We start from the raw sequence: 17514 nt of genomic DNA, 5'->3' as shown, positions 1-17514 counted from the left end.
AGCATTCTGATGACTCTCTTCTCTTTTACAATTGTACCCATTTTTTAAAAAATCACCAAGTGGATGTAAATCATATTTGTAGGTGGCACAAGGACAGAGTTACAGGTCAATATTCAAAATAGCTGACTGGCTGTATTCATGAACTAAAGTGGAAACCAGGGTATTTTTCCTTCCATTTCTTCTCCACCCCCACTTTCTCTTCATTAATCCATGCTGTACTGATGAATGACACCACCATCCACCTAGAGACTTAGGATGGAAGCCTGAGAGTCAGTCATGACTTCAGTCTCACTCTGGCTCGTACATCTCATCAGTCAAGTCCTGCTGAACCCAAGTCCTTAGGATGTAGCAAGTCTATTCACTCTTCTCCATCTCTCATGCTAAGACAAAACCATAAGGCCTCGATGTCTTTCTTGACTAAATCATAGCTGCTTTGCCACTTTCTTATCTTTTTCTTTGCATTCCTCAAACCTGTTCTCTTGCCAGAGGAATCTTTCTAAAAAGCCAATTTTATCTTGTTCCTTGAGGCTTTTCCTCATCTTGACCCTTATCTGTTTCTCCAGTTGTATCTTTCAGGTTCCCTTTTGCATTCATGTTCAACTGTTTCCAATTTTTAGAATCAGTACTTCTCTACCATACCTCCATGACTCAACTTAACACTTTTCTTTTGCTTTAATGTCTCTACACCCTGAAGATGTCCACATCCTAACCCCCAGAATTTGTGAATACGTTAGGTTACCTGGCAAAGGCAGCTAAGGTTGCAGATATAATGAAGTTTGCTAATCAGATGACTTTGGAATAGGAAGAATACCTTGGATTACCCAGGTGGGCCCAGTGTAATCATCAACTCCTTGTAAGTGGAAAAGAGAAACAGAAGAGAGTCCGAGGGAAATGTGACCACAAAAGAATGGTCAGAGACATGCAAGGTTGCTGGCTTTGAAGATGGAGGAAGGGGGTCACAACTGTAGCTTTTTTCCAGCTTCAAAATTTTATAAAAAGGAAGGAAGTGACTGTCTCATAGACTCTTTAGAAAGGAACACAGCCTTGCTGACACATTGGGTTTAGCCCAGTGAAACCCATGTTGGACTTCTTATGCACAGAAGTATAAGATAATAAATTTGTGTTAAGGTGTTATATTTATGGAACTCGTTATGGCATCACAGGAAACATATACACTGCCTAACCATGTCAATCTAGTGAAGAGACAATTATTCTATGACATCCAACTAATGAGGAATATTGGTCCTTGTAAATAATTTCCATCATAAAGCTTTTAATTACTGATGAAACTTACATGTAAAATTTTTCTACCTATCACTGAGCTATAAATCTCTCCAGGACAGATACCTTCCTTCATACCACGCCTTATTTATTTTTGTATTTCTAGCATCTTGCATAGGACACTGAGTGGATATTTATTTTTAAGGCTTTAATAATATTTATTTTTAATGATATTTATTTTTAATGATTAAAGGTGGAATTGAATACAATTATATTTCATGCTTTGAAGTAGGCTCACAATATTAACTGTTCAGTAGAGAATGGGAAAGCTGACCTATGAGCATGTGAAAAAACTTAGGTTTCAACTGACTGAATGTTCAGTATGAGGCAACAAAATGATAAGTGACCAAAAATAACAACACACACACACCCCCACGTATCTGATTGTAGGTATCATTATTTCCAGACCCAAAGAATGCTTCCATTTTACTCTACCCTGCTCAGACATGTGAGGAACTATGATTAATTTTGGAACTGACATTGAGAAATCTTCCTACAATTAGAGTGTATCCAGACCAGAAGGAGGAGAGAGCCAGGAAGGATTTGGGAAGGATTTCAACACTGTGAAGAATGGTTTTAGAAACTGAAGATATAAAATTTAGAAAAGAAAAATTGGGATTTGGTTATGAGGGTGAGGGATATATTTATAGAAATTATTTTTTTAGTGTGGATGAGGAATTAGAATGCGTTTAAGTCCAGATCAACCGAAAACACAGAGCACAGCGCACTGGAGAAACTCAATAAATATCTTAGGAAGCAACAACAACAACATGCAGATGGCTAACTGGCAATAGCTTCAGTAGGCAGATTTTGATTCAAATAAAGGAAAAGCCCTAATAATTAAAACTCTCCTTAAAAAGACTGTTACTTTGTGAGGTAGCAAGCACACCCTCCTTTTGAACAAGTAAACAGAGTTTGGATCATCGCCCATCACAGAAATAGCAGAAGGGTTTGCTGAATAGACATTTGGACTAGGAGACTTCCAAAGTTCTAGTCCAATTTATGATTCTATTATTTGTTAAGTCCTTTTCCATTCTGAAGCAACTACTGTGATTCTCATTTTAGTGAATTTCACAATTATCTTGGTTTAAGACACATTACCACATACTTCCTGACTCCTAGTAAATTATTATTAACTTAAATGTTATCTCTAGATCCAAAGTGTCAACAGACCTGCCAAGTCACCTAAATAATATCCCCTGCTCCCCCTAAACTTCATTTACTCTCTCGTAATAATCACTCTCTCATAACTTTCACATAATTTCTAACTCTCCAAAACACACCCAGGAAGGGAATTTGAGGACAGGAAGAAATTATGATATTTTTTCATTGTATAATCTCTTTTAATGAAGAAAAGCAATTAAGCAAAACAAGTTAAAAGCAAGCTGAGCTTTTTCTTACCGAGCCGTCTAGAACAAACGACTTATCTGATTTATGCTAAAACTAGCTCATTTTAAACAGAATCTTAATACCCTAATCAAGTAAATTTAAAAAATAAATTAAAGGAAAACATTTTGCCTTTGTTATTCAGAGGCAAAAAAGATGACAATTAATCCTGCTCAGCATTCTCAGGCTCACTTCAGACATGACTTTTTTTTTTTTTTTTGAATGAACAGTAATACAAATCATTATAAAACAAAATGGTAGGGATGTACCACAAAAAAATATTTTCCAATTTCTTCTGCTCTCCTCTCTTCCCTTCTTTTCTCAACATCTGTGACTCGTATTTAAACTTGTACTTTAAAATACATATACAAAGGATAAATGTTTTTGACCTTTTTAAAAAAAACCTTCATGTTGTTTGTGATTTTAAAAGTTACCTTTTGTTTTCTTTGAAAATTAATTTTATTTGAATCATCTATCTGCAATACACACCCAATACTCTACTACATGTCCATTATTGAGCACTCACTATGCTCTAGAAATACATTATACACTTTACTGATAATTATACATGTAATTCTCAGAACTAAAAGAGGTGAATTTTATTATTTTCATTTTACAGATGAGGAAAATGAGGTTCAGAGACATCAAAAAACTTTCCCAAGCTACACAGCTAATAGATAGTAACTCTAGGGTCTAAATGTAGGTCTACTCAACTCTGATCTCCAAGATTTTTGGCTATCTGCTTTGCAACAAGGTTTACTGAGTATCTTCCATGTTACCAAGCTCTATCCTCAATACAAAATTGAAAATAACAAAACCTCTGCCTTCAAGGATCTCACATTCTAATAGTAATGATTGACAAATTAATGAGTGCAATTCAACAGGAGAATTTCATAATAGAGATAAATATTAGGTGTAACAATGGTCCTAAAGACAGAATAGATCCACTTTGCCAAGTTTGGGATAGGAGGGATAACGTATTCAATGACTGAATGTATGCTGCTCGTGTAGCTAGTCCTTGGACAAAAAATAAGGTTCTTTCCTTGAGTGGATTCTGCTTCTTCCTTGGTTCCAGGTACCAGCCATGCCAATGTACCTAGGTCTCACTAAGGTTCACTCAAGAGCTGGACAATCCCATCTGATATTGTTCATTCACATTAAAAAGTACTTGTCTAGTGGTCTAGTGTCCCATTTCATCAGATCCCTTTTTTTTTTAAATGTAGTTTTTTAACATCTTTATTGGACTATAATTGCTCTACAATGGTGTTAGTTTCTGCTTTATAACAAAGTGAATCAGCTATACATATACATATATCCTCATATCTCCTCCCTCTTGTGTCTCCCTCCCACCCTCCCTATCCCATCCCTCTAGGTGGTCACAAAGCACCGAGCTGATCTTCCTGTGCTATGCAGCTGCTTCCCACTAGCTATCTATTTTACATTTGGTAGTATATATAAGTTCATGCCACTGAACAGATAAATTAGTTAAAACTATGTAGCACTTTCAAATACTGTATGTTAATTTTTTTTTTTTTTTTTTTTTTTACTTTTTAACAAGACAGAGCTACTGAGAGATTTATCTTTGCCAAGGAAATAATTTTTGGTGTCTCCTCAAATCACATGGACTATGTATGTAACCATGGATGTATAGAGCTTTCCTAGCTCCTGAAGCTGCCCTCTCAGGCTGCTGTCATTACTCTTCCACACCTTTTCTGCCTAGGGAAGTAATGTCTTACTGTCACACACGATCATCTCCCTTTGCCCCCATCCCCCAGGAGGCTTTCTCACCTTCAGCACTCCTCTCCCGGCTTTTGCTTGTACTCACATCATTCCTTAATCACTTCTTTTTATAGATATTTTTAAAATCCAATAGTTTATCTCCCTGTAATTTCTACGTCTGGGTCTGTCATTTCTGAAATGTCTCATAAAAATATTACCTCTTTTTTTTAATAGACTCCAGAGACCAAATTTCCACTCCCTAAAGTTTGACCTTTGTAGAAATGACATATTCCTGCTTTATTTAATGCCTCTTTCGCCACAATCCTCAGTAAAAAGAAAAAAAAAATCATTATAATCAATTTTTCCATTGTATAGAAATACATTTGTGGCATATTTTTTTAGGTGAACTCAGCACTTGTTCAGCTTTCCCGTTGTCTGGGTATCTCTATCAAGGGCCATTATGGACAATGACCTAAAATATGTTACAAAGTATCCATGGGTGGGCATCCCATCAAAGGTTATATGTTGCCACCTATTCAATTTGAGGGTTTTTTTTTTCTTTTTTTTAAAGCACGAATCTGAACTCTACACAATGAAAGTTTTAATGACATGTATCACAGGGTTGCAAAGAGCCCAGTGACATCTTTATCTGTGTGAAAACCAATTGTTTAGTTTCAAGGATAAAGGACAGGCCTCACTGAATAACCAAATCTCCTTTCCCAGTCCTTTCATAATGGACCAAGACCTAACTTCTCTTAAAGCAAGATAATAATTACTTCCATTAGTAAGGAAAACCTTTCAACACAGAAGCAATATGAATTGAACTGACAAACTGTACAGTGGCCCTGCAAGGAAAACAAACACCCTTCATCACCATGAAGATCAAATCATCAATTCTTAAAGGACAAAAGCCAATTAGCTGAGTTGGTAACACTCTGCACAAAATGGCTGTGCTTTAGAAGCTGCCTGGGGAGTTGAGGGGGCTTTTTAAGGTACAGGATTACAATCCACCATAGACCTATTGAAAAAAAATTATCTCTTAGGTTCCTTGAAAATGTATGCATTTTTAAAATATGCCCCAGGTGATTGGGGGTGGGAGGAAGATGGAGGAGGGCTGGGCAGCCAACCTAAGAACCCCTGAGTCAGAACAATGGTAATGAGATCAAGGTTTGTAATGGTGTTTCAGAGACTGTTCAGATGTCCTAACAGGGAAGTCAGCTACTTCACCAGCCTTGCTACAACGGTCATCCTTCTTTATATAGGACATTCTTCTAATTAGGGAATGACAGATTTGAACTGGTAAAGAAAAAAGAAACAGTGATTTAACCTAACAGGTCATGACATTACTCCTTACAAATAATGAGAGGGCAAATGCTCCACCAAATTGTTCTCACATCCATTAGTCCAAGTTTTGGCTTTCTTTGGACCAATCACCTTCTCTCTTTCCATCACACTGAATGACTCCTAATTTCATGCAGTCCTCTCCCAAAGAATGCCACTGGTCATAGCAAGTACAGGTGGGTCAGTGCAAATCCAACCACACTGCCAGGGAAGCTATTCAAATTGTATGCCCTATGGACTGCCAGTCAGATAATGCATTCTTTTATTTAAACAAATAATCACTGGAAAGACAGTTACAACAAGGCATCATGTAATTCTTTTAAGTCAGCATAGCATTAAAAATATCTGTTCACTAAGTTTAGCAGAAGATTTCTGGCATATTTTGCCACCAGCAATCTGCAAAAAACTTATGGTTAGCTTGTGAATGAGGATTTCCCTGTGAATTGAAATCACAGTTGGCCAATTTAGGGATTTCCATCCCTCTGGCAGCACTTTAGTCCAATCTAAATTTGATTGTTTCCCTGAATGGAGTAATTTAATTTTCTCCAAGTGTCTACTGACTTTATAATGCCAAGTCCAGAAATGGAAAACTGGGTCAGTTGACCAGGTAATTCAGGCCAAAAAAATAAAATATTGTTTAGAAACTTCATATACCACATGAGTCATTTTAATTTCCTGCATTACCCATTGTCTCAGTAGTCTAATTTTCTGGTCTGTATCTGGGCCATGTAACACAAAAATCTTTAAGGTGAAAGAAAATACTATCCTTACTTCATACCTCTGGTAACATCCTTGTACTTTTTTTACTTGGTTGAAAGGAAACACTAATAATTACTGGAGATTACTTCAGCTGCTACAATTCTGAATGAGCTATCATGTGGTCACAGGCACATGGTGATTCACAGGCAAACAAGACAAGCAGAAAAGAGAAAGCTGCACTTAGTGGAATACACATTTTATGTAAGTAGATATAACTTGAATGTGTAAAGATGTGTTCTATAAAGTGGTAACTATTATTATCCTCACGTTTATATTTCTTAATGTCAAAAATCTTGAAAACATCCATTCTGGAAAGCTATGGCTTCAACAGTCCCACAAGAGAAGGATCACATTGGTGATTTAAGTAACAATGACTAAGATTGAATGAAAACACTCTCATTCTTTCTAGAGAGAATTTTCTCTCTCTCTCTCTCTCTCTTCCGCCTCTCTCTCTCTCCCTCTCCATCTCTATTTCTACCAAAAGGACAAATAATAAGATGCTCAATTTAAGGAAAATATGGCCTTAAGCACTGCAGTTTTGTTCTTGCTTTTTAATTCAGAGATTTCCGACCACTGTAATTCTTCAACTCAGGTTCCACAGTTTAGGACAGCTGGCTGCAAATCCAGACTACCTGATAAATCATCTAGTTGAACAAACGATCATTTATCCCCAGGCTGGGAAAAAGTCAAAGGCCCTTTGGGCGTATATAGCTATTTGAGGATCTGAGAAGAATGAACCTATTTCTTTCAATATGAGAAGCACTAGATAAGCTACATAAATATAAAGTACAAGGGGACCCACTTCATTCTTTGAAACTTTTCCTCTGTCACAAATTGCCAAAAGGTACTTCCTGAAAGTCACAATGAATCCTGCTAGTTAGAAGCCATTAGAAGCCAAACTCCCAGGAGTCTCTTCCTGTTACCTATACACAGAGATATATACAAAAATGAATTAGTATCCCTTTCTTAAAGAAATATTCCTTTAAGACTGATTGTTAGAGGGATTATAAAGAAAAGGCTTGACCACCAGTGGTCAATGGAGAGGTTTTCAAATCCCTTCCAAATTCTGTGAGATCACCTACATTGGGCAGGAAACAAGGAAGATCAAAAGGGTCGCGTCGGAGTCCTCCTCACACCCAGTTTAAGGAGAAAAATTCTGGTTTTATTGATCTTATTTGTTTTTCCTTTATTAGAATATTTACCTTGAAGTAAAAAGAAATTTGAAAATCAGTGTATTATGAGAAAGAAAAAAGAGCATCCAAAGCAAAATCTAAAAAGAAATTTTATAAACTTATTTAACCAATCAGTCAGTCATTAAACAAGTATAATATTTTTGAGGACCTACTTGTGCCAGCCCCTGTTCTGGGGTCCTTGAGATATATAAGGCAGGGCAGAGATCTCTGCCCTTTTATATCCTGGTGGAAGAAAGACAATAAACAGTAAACAAAATAAATGAAAACATTTTAAAGCGTGTTAAAAGATAATAATTGTTATGGAAGACAAACTAGATTGGGGTAAGAGAGTTCAGGAAAGGGTCAAATCATAGTATTAAATAGGATGGTCAACATAAGTCTCTTGAGACTCAGGTGTCATTTGAGCAAAATCTTGAAGGATGTGAGGGCATAGCCAATTATTTAAGTATCTTAAGGTAATCATGTTTCTTTTTCCCACAAAGATACCTATCGAAGAAGAGAAGACCCTAATTAGCTTTTCTTTGAAAATTTGGTCTTCAGGTGACTAAGTGGTTAGTATAAACTTAACTCATATATCACTCTATTACTCACTAATGAGGCAAAACATTAATTCATAAAAATGTTTCCTCTAGATGGTACTTCCAGTCCACAAGAAAATATTTAACTCCCTGCCCCCTTCAGCCCATTAATTTGCATCTAAAGAGCAGCATTTTGCCACTGAACTCCTATGCTTGTTCAAAGGGGAGGCAAGTCCATTTCAGGTTCATCACTGTATGCAAGAGAAATGTGAAAATGTAAAGAGTTACAGAAATATCTAAATACATTTGACTGAGTAGACTCAACCTTTCATGCTTTATTGTATTTACAATATTCTTTGTAGTATGGGCCATCAGAATACTGATGTCCAGTTAGTTATAACTTAAAACAATCACAGAATTATAAATTATAGGGTATTCATAGGATGGGCAGAAGATATTAAGACATTAATACTTTTTTAAAACCCTGGGCAGATTACAGACCATTAGTTTTCAAATTTATTTAATCTAAACGTTCACCGTGTGTCTTATTTTATCATCACCACTGATAAAAACCATCTTTTACTTTTGTGATTTGTCATGTAACAATATACTTGAGAATGGAGTGTTTTTACTGGCTAATAATACAGACCCTATTATCTAGATATGTGAGGCTAAATTATTTGCCCAAGGTCAGTAAAGAGCAAATACAGGATTTGAACCCAGGTCTTATGACTTCATGACGCTCACCTACCAACCTATACTGTTCCCCTGTTATAAGGTAGAGTTTTACCGCTAAAATGAAACCTTCAAAATGAGAAACAACAGCATCTTATATAATACTCTATGATCAGTTTCCTTCACATTACCTCTAACTTTATTTTTAAGAATACGAAGATAAAACCCTGTTTCATGATTATTAGTGTGTAAGTGGAGCAAGTCTTTAAGGTCTCCTTAGGAATGGTTGGTTACTCTATATCAGTTATTTTAGTTCAAAATCTCCACAGTGTTTTGCCTATCATAATAAGCAATATCTCCTCTTATATCTTATAAATAAAAGAGTGTCAGCAATTTTTTAAAGATTATGTGTAAAGTTCTTCCCTGCTCCAAAATTCTATGATTCTAGTTAAAGATTCAAATCTCGTTAGTATACAAGCTAAGCATTCTGCGTAATTATAGTGTTCTTTAAAACCACTGGCCAACACAATTTAAGAAATACCTTCTTACCAGCCTAAATGTTTTGATTTTTTTTAATCCAGATTAACAAAACTACATTTCAAAATGGATAAGTAAGATAAAATCATGATTTTGGAAAAGGAATTCTCATTTTAATATCCAGTATGATATAACATAAATGTTTTGCTATTTATGATCTATTTTAGTAAAGCATCTAAATTTATATTTTTACTGCATCATTCTTTAAACTGTTAGACTGTGAAGAGTCCTTTCTGTGCTCTTCTCTGAGGATTAATTAATCCACTACAAGCCTAACAAAATCCTTATTTAGTTTTCCAGTTACTCAATGTCATAATTGTTTACAGAATGTAAATGGGAAACTTCTCATCACAGAGCCAATAGTGCAGAGATAAAAAGAAGCTGGGACTTTTCTTAGTAATAAATATAATGACAAAATTGATTAAGTTGCAGCAAGAGATAATACAGAAATATTTACTCTTCGGGTAGCTTTTCTTGATTGTACTCAGAAATGACAGACATGTAGGCTAAAGAAGAACTGCAAAATAAATACCGAATTCTAAATAGTCGCATAGCCTTCTGAGTATATCGTACTGATGAAGTAGACATTTAATATCTCATTTCATGAAGTGAAATTCTGGTCTTTCCATGTTCGGTAGCTGTGAATGAGGGGCTTCCAGGACTGCAACAGTAGAAATCGTAACAGATAAACCAAAATAAATTATGTCTTGGTTGCAAATACATCACACATAGGCATTCCAATACAGTAAGATTCTGTCAACATTCACGAATGCTTCTGAACAATGCCGAATAGTTAATATTTTCAAGCTAAATGAGGAGATATGATTTAAGAAGCCATACAAAAGAAGAGAAATGTGATTATTTTCAAAATTAAACTAGTTCTACAACAGAAACCACAGCAAAATGTATTTCAGAGTTATAAAACAAATACACATCATGACATTGGTGACTGCAAACTGTGCACTTCACAGACAAATCAGCTACACAGCAACATGAGAGATGAAAGATGGTAACAAAAATCATGGAAACAGAAGAAAATGTATAAGAATACTAAATGTGTTATTCTTCTCTAAGTATTAATAATATCAAATCTACTTCAAGAGTAAATAGAATACTAATTGTGGTTTGACATTACAGATAAATTTTTAAAATACATAATCTTTGATAGTACTTATCAATTAGTTGAGTGGAATCAATTATACCTAGGTATTAACACAATTGCTTACGAGAAAAATCTGTATTTTCTTTGTAATTATTCTAAGATCTTCATTTTCACTAATACAATAAAGTTTTGGCACTTTTAAAATGTGTAATTACATGCTTGACAGTTGTAATAACTTCGCCTTCTAGTAACATGAGAAACCTGGATAATCAAACAATAAACATTTGAAAGAGTCAAATGGACAATTATTTTGCAAATATGTTGTACGATTCATAAATGCAAGGAACAGCAAGTATGCTCATATCACAAGATAAGACAAATTTTGGCTTTATTGAAAGCTTACAATCCTAACCCAATTTAAACACAGTTCTTACGATACATCACAGTTGATACAGTTTAAAAAAAAAAAAAAACTCATGAAACCACATTAGTTAGCTTATCATCTTATATGAATTTCAGGAAAACTCCTGTACTTGTTATCAAGTTAGAAAATAAAATTTGATTATTTGCCACTGTGACAGTGAATCACATTAAAATTTTTGAAAACCCTCCAACACAAAAATACACTGATTTTATTTCATTACAGGACCATTGCTGTGCATAGGCTAAGACATATTAAAGTGCTACTGGAATGATGTCTTACTAGAAAGAAATACTGCAGCTTTGGACAAGGATATGAATGGTAGGAAACAAAAGAAGTTCAGAGATAGAGACAGAGAGGATTCAATATAATCTGTTGCTACAATTTTTTTAGATATTTGAATAAGTTTCCTTTTCCACCCTCTACTATGTCCACTACAAACCCTCCATGTCCTCCTCTACATCTACCTTTTCCAATATGCTCCCAACACACACATACTTAAGTCATGAGAATTGCAAATTCAAGGTACAGTAAGAAAAATATTCTGGAAATACAATGGTCGAAAAAAGAAAGTCACATGGAGCTTACATTCTACTAGGAAAAAGTTGACATTAAACATATAAATCACTCACATAAATATATACAATTATAATGATTAATATGATGGAAAATACAGGCTTTCAATCAACATTTAACTGACAATTATTAAACTGTGCTCCCAAGCTATTAACCAGCCACGATGGCTGGATTTGCAGTTATTTGATGTAACTTTCTTTGACGTTTTCTTATTTGAATGGTCATTCATTTCTTTCAAACATTAGAGTAAAATATAAGTAAATAATTGTTGGAATGAAGTGACCAGTTAAACATACATAGAAAAAAAACAAAAAACTAAATTCCCCAGGCAAATAGATAAATCTAAATTCTAAATAGAGTGCAGAATAAAGTTAGTATTATCAATAGTCCTAACAACACCCATGACAAATTTCAAACCTAAAAAGAAAGTAAACACAATGTCACAAAGACCACTTGAATCTACCTAGCCACAACCAACAGAAGTAAGGTTGGCCCTGAATACTCTCTCTCTCTTCAGCTATTCCAAAGAAAGCAAAGTTTATTCCTACCTGTGACCAATTAAAGGTGACATATCCTTGTTTAGAAAACATGAAAACAAATCCAAATAATCAACTCTAAAATTTGAAACAGAATGACCAAATGAAAATATGAGGCCTAATGGTCTACAGAGTGAGAAAGTTTCCGTTTCATTCATTATGATTCTGCCAGCACATAGCAATGAGCCTTAACATGTCTCCAGCAGACTTATCTGTTTTTGTCATGTTATGTGGTAAGGAATTCTGCAGGTTTCAAACCCTGAACAGTTAATTATGGAGTATGGAAGGATCCACACCAACTCTGTAAGGATACATCATAAAGTGATACCAGTGCTTACCTCTAGAGAGAAGCCTGGGGAGGAGGATGAAGAAGGTTATCAGAATAAATGTTCTTTTTTTGTAAATGTACTTTTAAAATGAAATACATTTGTCTATCATTGGACATTTAAAAATTCAGAAAATACTTAAGAATCCATACAGGATAAATCAAAATGATAGCAATAATGTTCTTGAACCTAGTTTTGCTTCTGGATTCAACAAAGGAAGACTTTAATCCACAGATGATCATTGCAGAGCACCTGAATTCACTAAAGAGAAAAGTGGTGTCAAGAAAAATGCTCCAGGATTATAATTTGATGGGAAGACTTGAGAAGCATGAATTTACAATGCATATCAGTTATTTTAGAGTAGGTAGGTTTAACACATATTTTATGCACAACTAGGATTTAACCTGATACAAGAATCCACACTGTCAAGTTTCTATACATTTTTGACTCCTCCAACAGGTGGCACAAGACAAGGATATCTTCCTAAGGGAGATCCTGATTCGTGTTATCTTTATCTTTTCTGAATGCCTATCACTGATCATACTTTTTAACCACTCTCCTAGCACTTCCATTTCCGTCACTTAAACTAACTTACTCACATGTTTTCATTCTCTATTTTATTGACACTCATTGAATATGGATGCCACATCATAGTCAAGATTGTATTTTTTGCTCTAGAATGCAGATTTGTTGAACTAATTTGCAATTAATGAAGACTTATAAATCATGTTTCTCATTTCTATACACATAATTAACCAGCATGTAAAGGTGATCACTTTGATTTGCAAAATGCCCAAGTCCATCTTAAAGTCTTCTTTCCCCATTTAACACCAAGAAGCATCCTGGTCCTATTAACAGAAGAATGTAAAGGAAATACCAAATTCTTGTCCTGTGTAGTTTTGTGCTGACTGAGGAATAAAATTTGGTGAAAACTGGTAAATATATGTTTGACACACATGCCAACAGAAAACATTTAAGACTGACATAGTAAAACTGAGTAAAGTTAAGTGACACTTAACATTAATTACACTGAGATGAATATCAGCTAAGTTTAAACATTAATTATTCCATATGTAGAGTTAAATGGTTATATAATTAGCATATTATTTTATGAGTTACTTTTTTCACAATATAATGGGTATATATGTGTGCGTATATTTAGAAAGTTTGTGTATACACATGCATTCATACAAATACAAACATGCACATAGACAAACACATAGACATTTACTTCACTCAGCCAGTAAAATAAAATATAAATAGATTCCCTCTATGCCATCCTGAGTCCTACACTACGGAACATGGTGGAAAATGCCCACTTAAGAAAGGAAAGTAATGGTAATTTGGCCTCAAAAACAAAAAAAGTCTAGAAAGTATCCCAAATGGTACACAAAATCTCTAAAAGAATTGATACATACTGTCATTGCATAGTTGCTAAAGGCTTAAAATACGATTAAATTACATTATTGGAAATGGTTGACCAAAACACAAACTGCAATAGCATATGTTCTCTTTTTATTGGCTCAAAGTACCCACACATTTGTTTCTAAAGCTCTATGTTACACATTTAAAACTTTGATATCATTTCTTATTTATTGCTCTGCTCATGTTCAGTGCTTTTTCAAACAGAAAAGTTTCCCTGCTAGATGACACTAATGTAAAGGTGCAGAACTGTGAGCTTTGGTCTCAATTCACCAGATTAAGATTCAGAGCAAAAGAAAGATTCAGAGAATTCAAGGAAACACATGCCTGTCTTTAAAATAACAACAACAACAAAAACCAAACAAAATAAAACAAAACTAGAGACCAAGGGCACATTCACCAATACATAGTTAAAAATGGTTACTTTAAAGGCTATGACACATATTTACCACAGTTGCATATCATCTACTTTCTTTTAATGAAAACACTAAACACAACGTGGATGGTTCTAAATGGCAAACTAAGCATGCTTTTAAATTTGGCACCAATACTGTCAAAGAGTACACATGCCTGACTTACCAAGTGATGCAGAAATGTAAACCTGAGTTGATAATGTTCTTAAAACAAAGTTAGTATGCACAAAAGAGAGAGCAGGCTCGTCTTCTCCTTTGTCTCTTTCAGGACACTGCCTTTGCAGGTTACCGTGGAGTCAACGTGTATATATGACATCTAGCAGACCACAAGCTGATGAGCCCAGAGCAGCACCATTTCAATGCTGCACATGCTTAGACTTACAACCCTAGGCAGAATGGCTGGGGCAGGTGCGCTCCAGAGTTAAATGTTTGAGGATGATATATTTCTGGTGGCTACACTCATCATTTAACTACCATCAAATGATACTGCAAAAACTGACACTGAAACCTGTCACTAATTTCTAAATATGCTAATTATACTAGCAGCTGACACGAAAAATAAGTCACTCTAAAGAGCAAGAAAAAAACAAAGGGAAACCTTTTGATGGATTTTTCTTACCTTAAATTCATAAAATATTCATTACCACACATACCTACCTCCCAGTGCCCATTATTAATGCCAAAAGGTCTAAATACATTTGAAAAATGTATTTTGCAAATGTTATTCACACTGATATTCATACAGATGATATTAAGAAGAAATAAAATAATGTTATTCATATAGACGCACTGTTATTCATATAGATGATATTAAGAAGAAATAAAATAATGTAATACCTTTACTTTTACCTATGGATTTGATGAAATGGTTCCATGAAGAAAGGATTTCCATACAAAAAGAATAAAGAGGAGAGAAACAACAATAAGAATTATGAATATATGTATATGCACTACTCTTTGAAAATTAAATATACAAGAAGGTATAAATAGGATTTGAACACAAATGGAGATACAATCAGTACATGTTGAGAAATCTGCCTTTTTTAAGGCAATACATGCAAAGAAATTAGAAAGCCCATGCTCACTTTAAAAGACTACACAAAAGGAGATACACAATGCTTATAGGTAGAAAAAGTATTGATTTTGTAGAACACTATACTCAGCATTCGAGAAGCCAGAAGCCAAAGATGTCTGCATGTTCCCAAACTGACATGCATGGGTGAAAAATGGACTCTTTCTGGTGTAGTACGTAAAACCAAATATCTTTTTTCATATGTTAATTTATGATGCTTCTCGGTTTTTCTTTACTATAACTACCCTTAACTGCATATGCTGATAAATGTATGAAAACTTTCAATTACAAGTTCTTATGTCTTATTTAGTTGCAGATATTATAGTGCAAAGAATAAAGGAAAATAAGATCAAAGGTGCAAACCAATATCAAAGCAACAAAGGGGAGAAAAACACATGAAAAAATGTGAACAGAAATTATGTATTTAATTTGCAGCCAGATAATTTGCAAGCATTTGCCTATCCTTTGCAGTGATGGTTTGAAAGCAGCTACAGAACAAGAAAACACTGAAAGCAGAGTGGAAAAGGAACAGAGCCCATACCTTGGTCGCCCATCATCAGGTGCGCCAGACCTTGAAGGGAAACAAGAGCACAGTCAGCAATAAACAAGGGAGCATGGGAAGGCAGGGTTGTCACAGTGACAAAAATGTTCAGTGACAGACATCTTGTTTCCTATGAGACATGTCTGTATCACAGAGGCAAATCAAAAAGCATTCTTTCAACTCCTGGTTGGAATGCTTTGGGGCAAAGAGTTATAGAACTGCAATTTAAACAATTGCATATGCTGCACCGTGTATTTCTTCTATGTAGCAGTTGGAACATTCAAGAGCATAAGAGCATGACTTAAAATCCAACCAATCCCTTAAATATTGCACTTGCCCTTCGTGCCCTTTGATGAGACTGTTTTGAACACTGCCCCCACAGGGACTGCCATTCTTTGGTGATGAAATTATATTTTAAAAAACCCAAAAGAATACCTGAAACATGGGCTGGGTCTGATCTTTTTCCCCTCATCAAAAAATGAGAAGTTTCATAATTAAATGAAAAAAAAAAAAAAACACATCCTTAGCACACTGAAATGATAATGCAGAAATGTCTCCTTGTCTGACACATGTAGCAATCGAATAAGCGTGTTCAAATACAAAAAAGATCATCAGACATGCAGGTGTAAAGTTTGAATTTACTATAGAATAATGTTTTTAAGAAACAATGGATCACCTTTAAATAGGGTTAAGTAATTTCCCATGGAGAAAAAAATTATTCAGCATTTTACTTAAGCATTACTTAAATACTAAACTATGAGTTATCATGAGTATATTTAAGATATAATTTCATCAATGAAGTTTTCTGAAACAATATTGAATTCCCTTTATTTAAATTATTTTTTAACTCTTGCTTGACAATTTCAGATTAAGATCACCCCTTTTCTAAAGAATACTAGCAATGTTCTTTTAAAACAAATTTCACTGTCCAAGAAGATACGACTTACTTTTTAGCATTAATTCCTAGTTCTTTATTCTAAATTCAGAAATTAAGTTACTTTTCAATCCCTGTATATTTCAAGAATATGGGATAATGTCAAAGAAATATAGCATACATACAAATTTAATAAAATGTGTATTTCATTTCCCACTGTTAGTTCAAATATATTTGAGACTTTGAGCTACATAACATTGTGTATTACTTGCATCAGTATTGAAATAATCTGTATCATTTCCTTAAAAGGGGTATTTAAACATTCCTGTGGGGCAGATACAATTAAAATCATCATATAATCACAATATAAACATTATTTAACATAGTATTTTAAAGTTTCTGAAATCTAGCTTCTTTTGTATTTTCTAAGTGATTTTAACCCCCTCCCCAAAAAAATCATACAATCAGTTTAAAAGGTTTATGACCTGTTGGTGACTCATAATATCTTCTATGCTTAAGAATAGTGGCTTATCTGTCCAGGTTATATAATTTTTCATTTAATTTCACTTTAAATATTACTATACATATTTCCTAATAAAAGTTTATAACTTTTTTGTAAACTATTGATAAATCAGGGAAATATCTCTGTACAAGATATAATTTTTAGATTCCTCAATGGTTTTTAATACCACCTTAGTGAGAATGGAAATTTTTAAATCTCAAAAGCATTAACATTGTTCATGCTATACTTTCTACCTCTAAAGGAGCTAAACTATATTGCCAAAGTGGAGTTATAAATAGGGATGTTAAAAATTATGACTG

The 17514-nt window shown here is 34.3% G+C and overlaps 1 protein-coding gene across 23 annotated transcripts in view; it reads right to left on the bottom strand.

The window, feature by feature from the left end:
- Positions 1 to 17514, bottom strand: part of NRXN1 (neurexin 1) — a 1122745-nt gene that overhangs the window by 1004851 nt on the left and 100380 nt on the right. For 17 of the 23 annotated variants that reach the window (XM_060309978.1, XM_060309980.1, XM_060309991.1 and 14 more), the window contains one exon: positions 15819 to 15848. The exons of 5 other annotated variants lie outside the window; for them this stretch is intronic. In XM_060309978.1, coding sequence (XP_060165961.1) covers positions 15819 to 15848 — 30 coding nt within the window. Of the gene's footprint in view, positions 1 to 14976; positions 15055 to 15818; positions 15849 to 17514 lie in introns of those variants that run through there. One more of the 23 variants, XM_030858362.2, reaches the window with a different exon arrangement.

Source organism: Globicephala melas, chromosome 12, assembly GCF_963455315.2.
Source record: "Globicephala melas chromosome 12, mGloMel1.2, whole genome shotgun sequence".
Taxonomy (NCBI): Eukaryota; Metazoa; Chordata; class Mammalia; order Artiodactyla; family Delphinidae; genus Globicephala; species Globicephala melas.
This window is presented reverse-complemented; position numbering and strand designations above follow the sequence as displayed.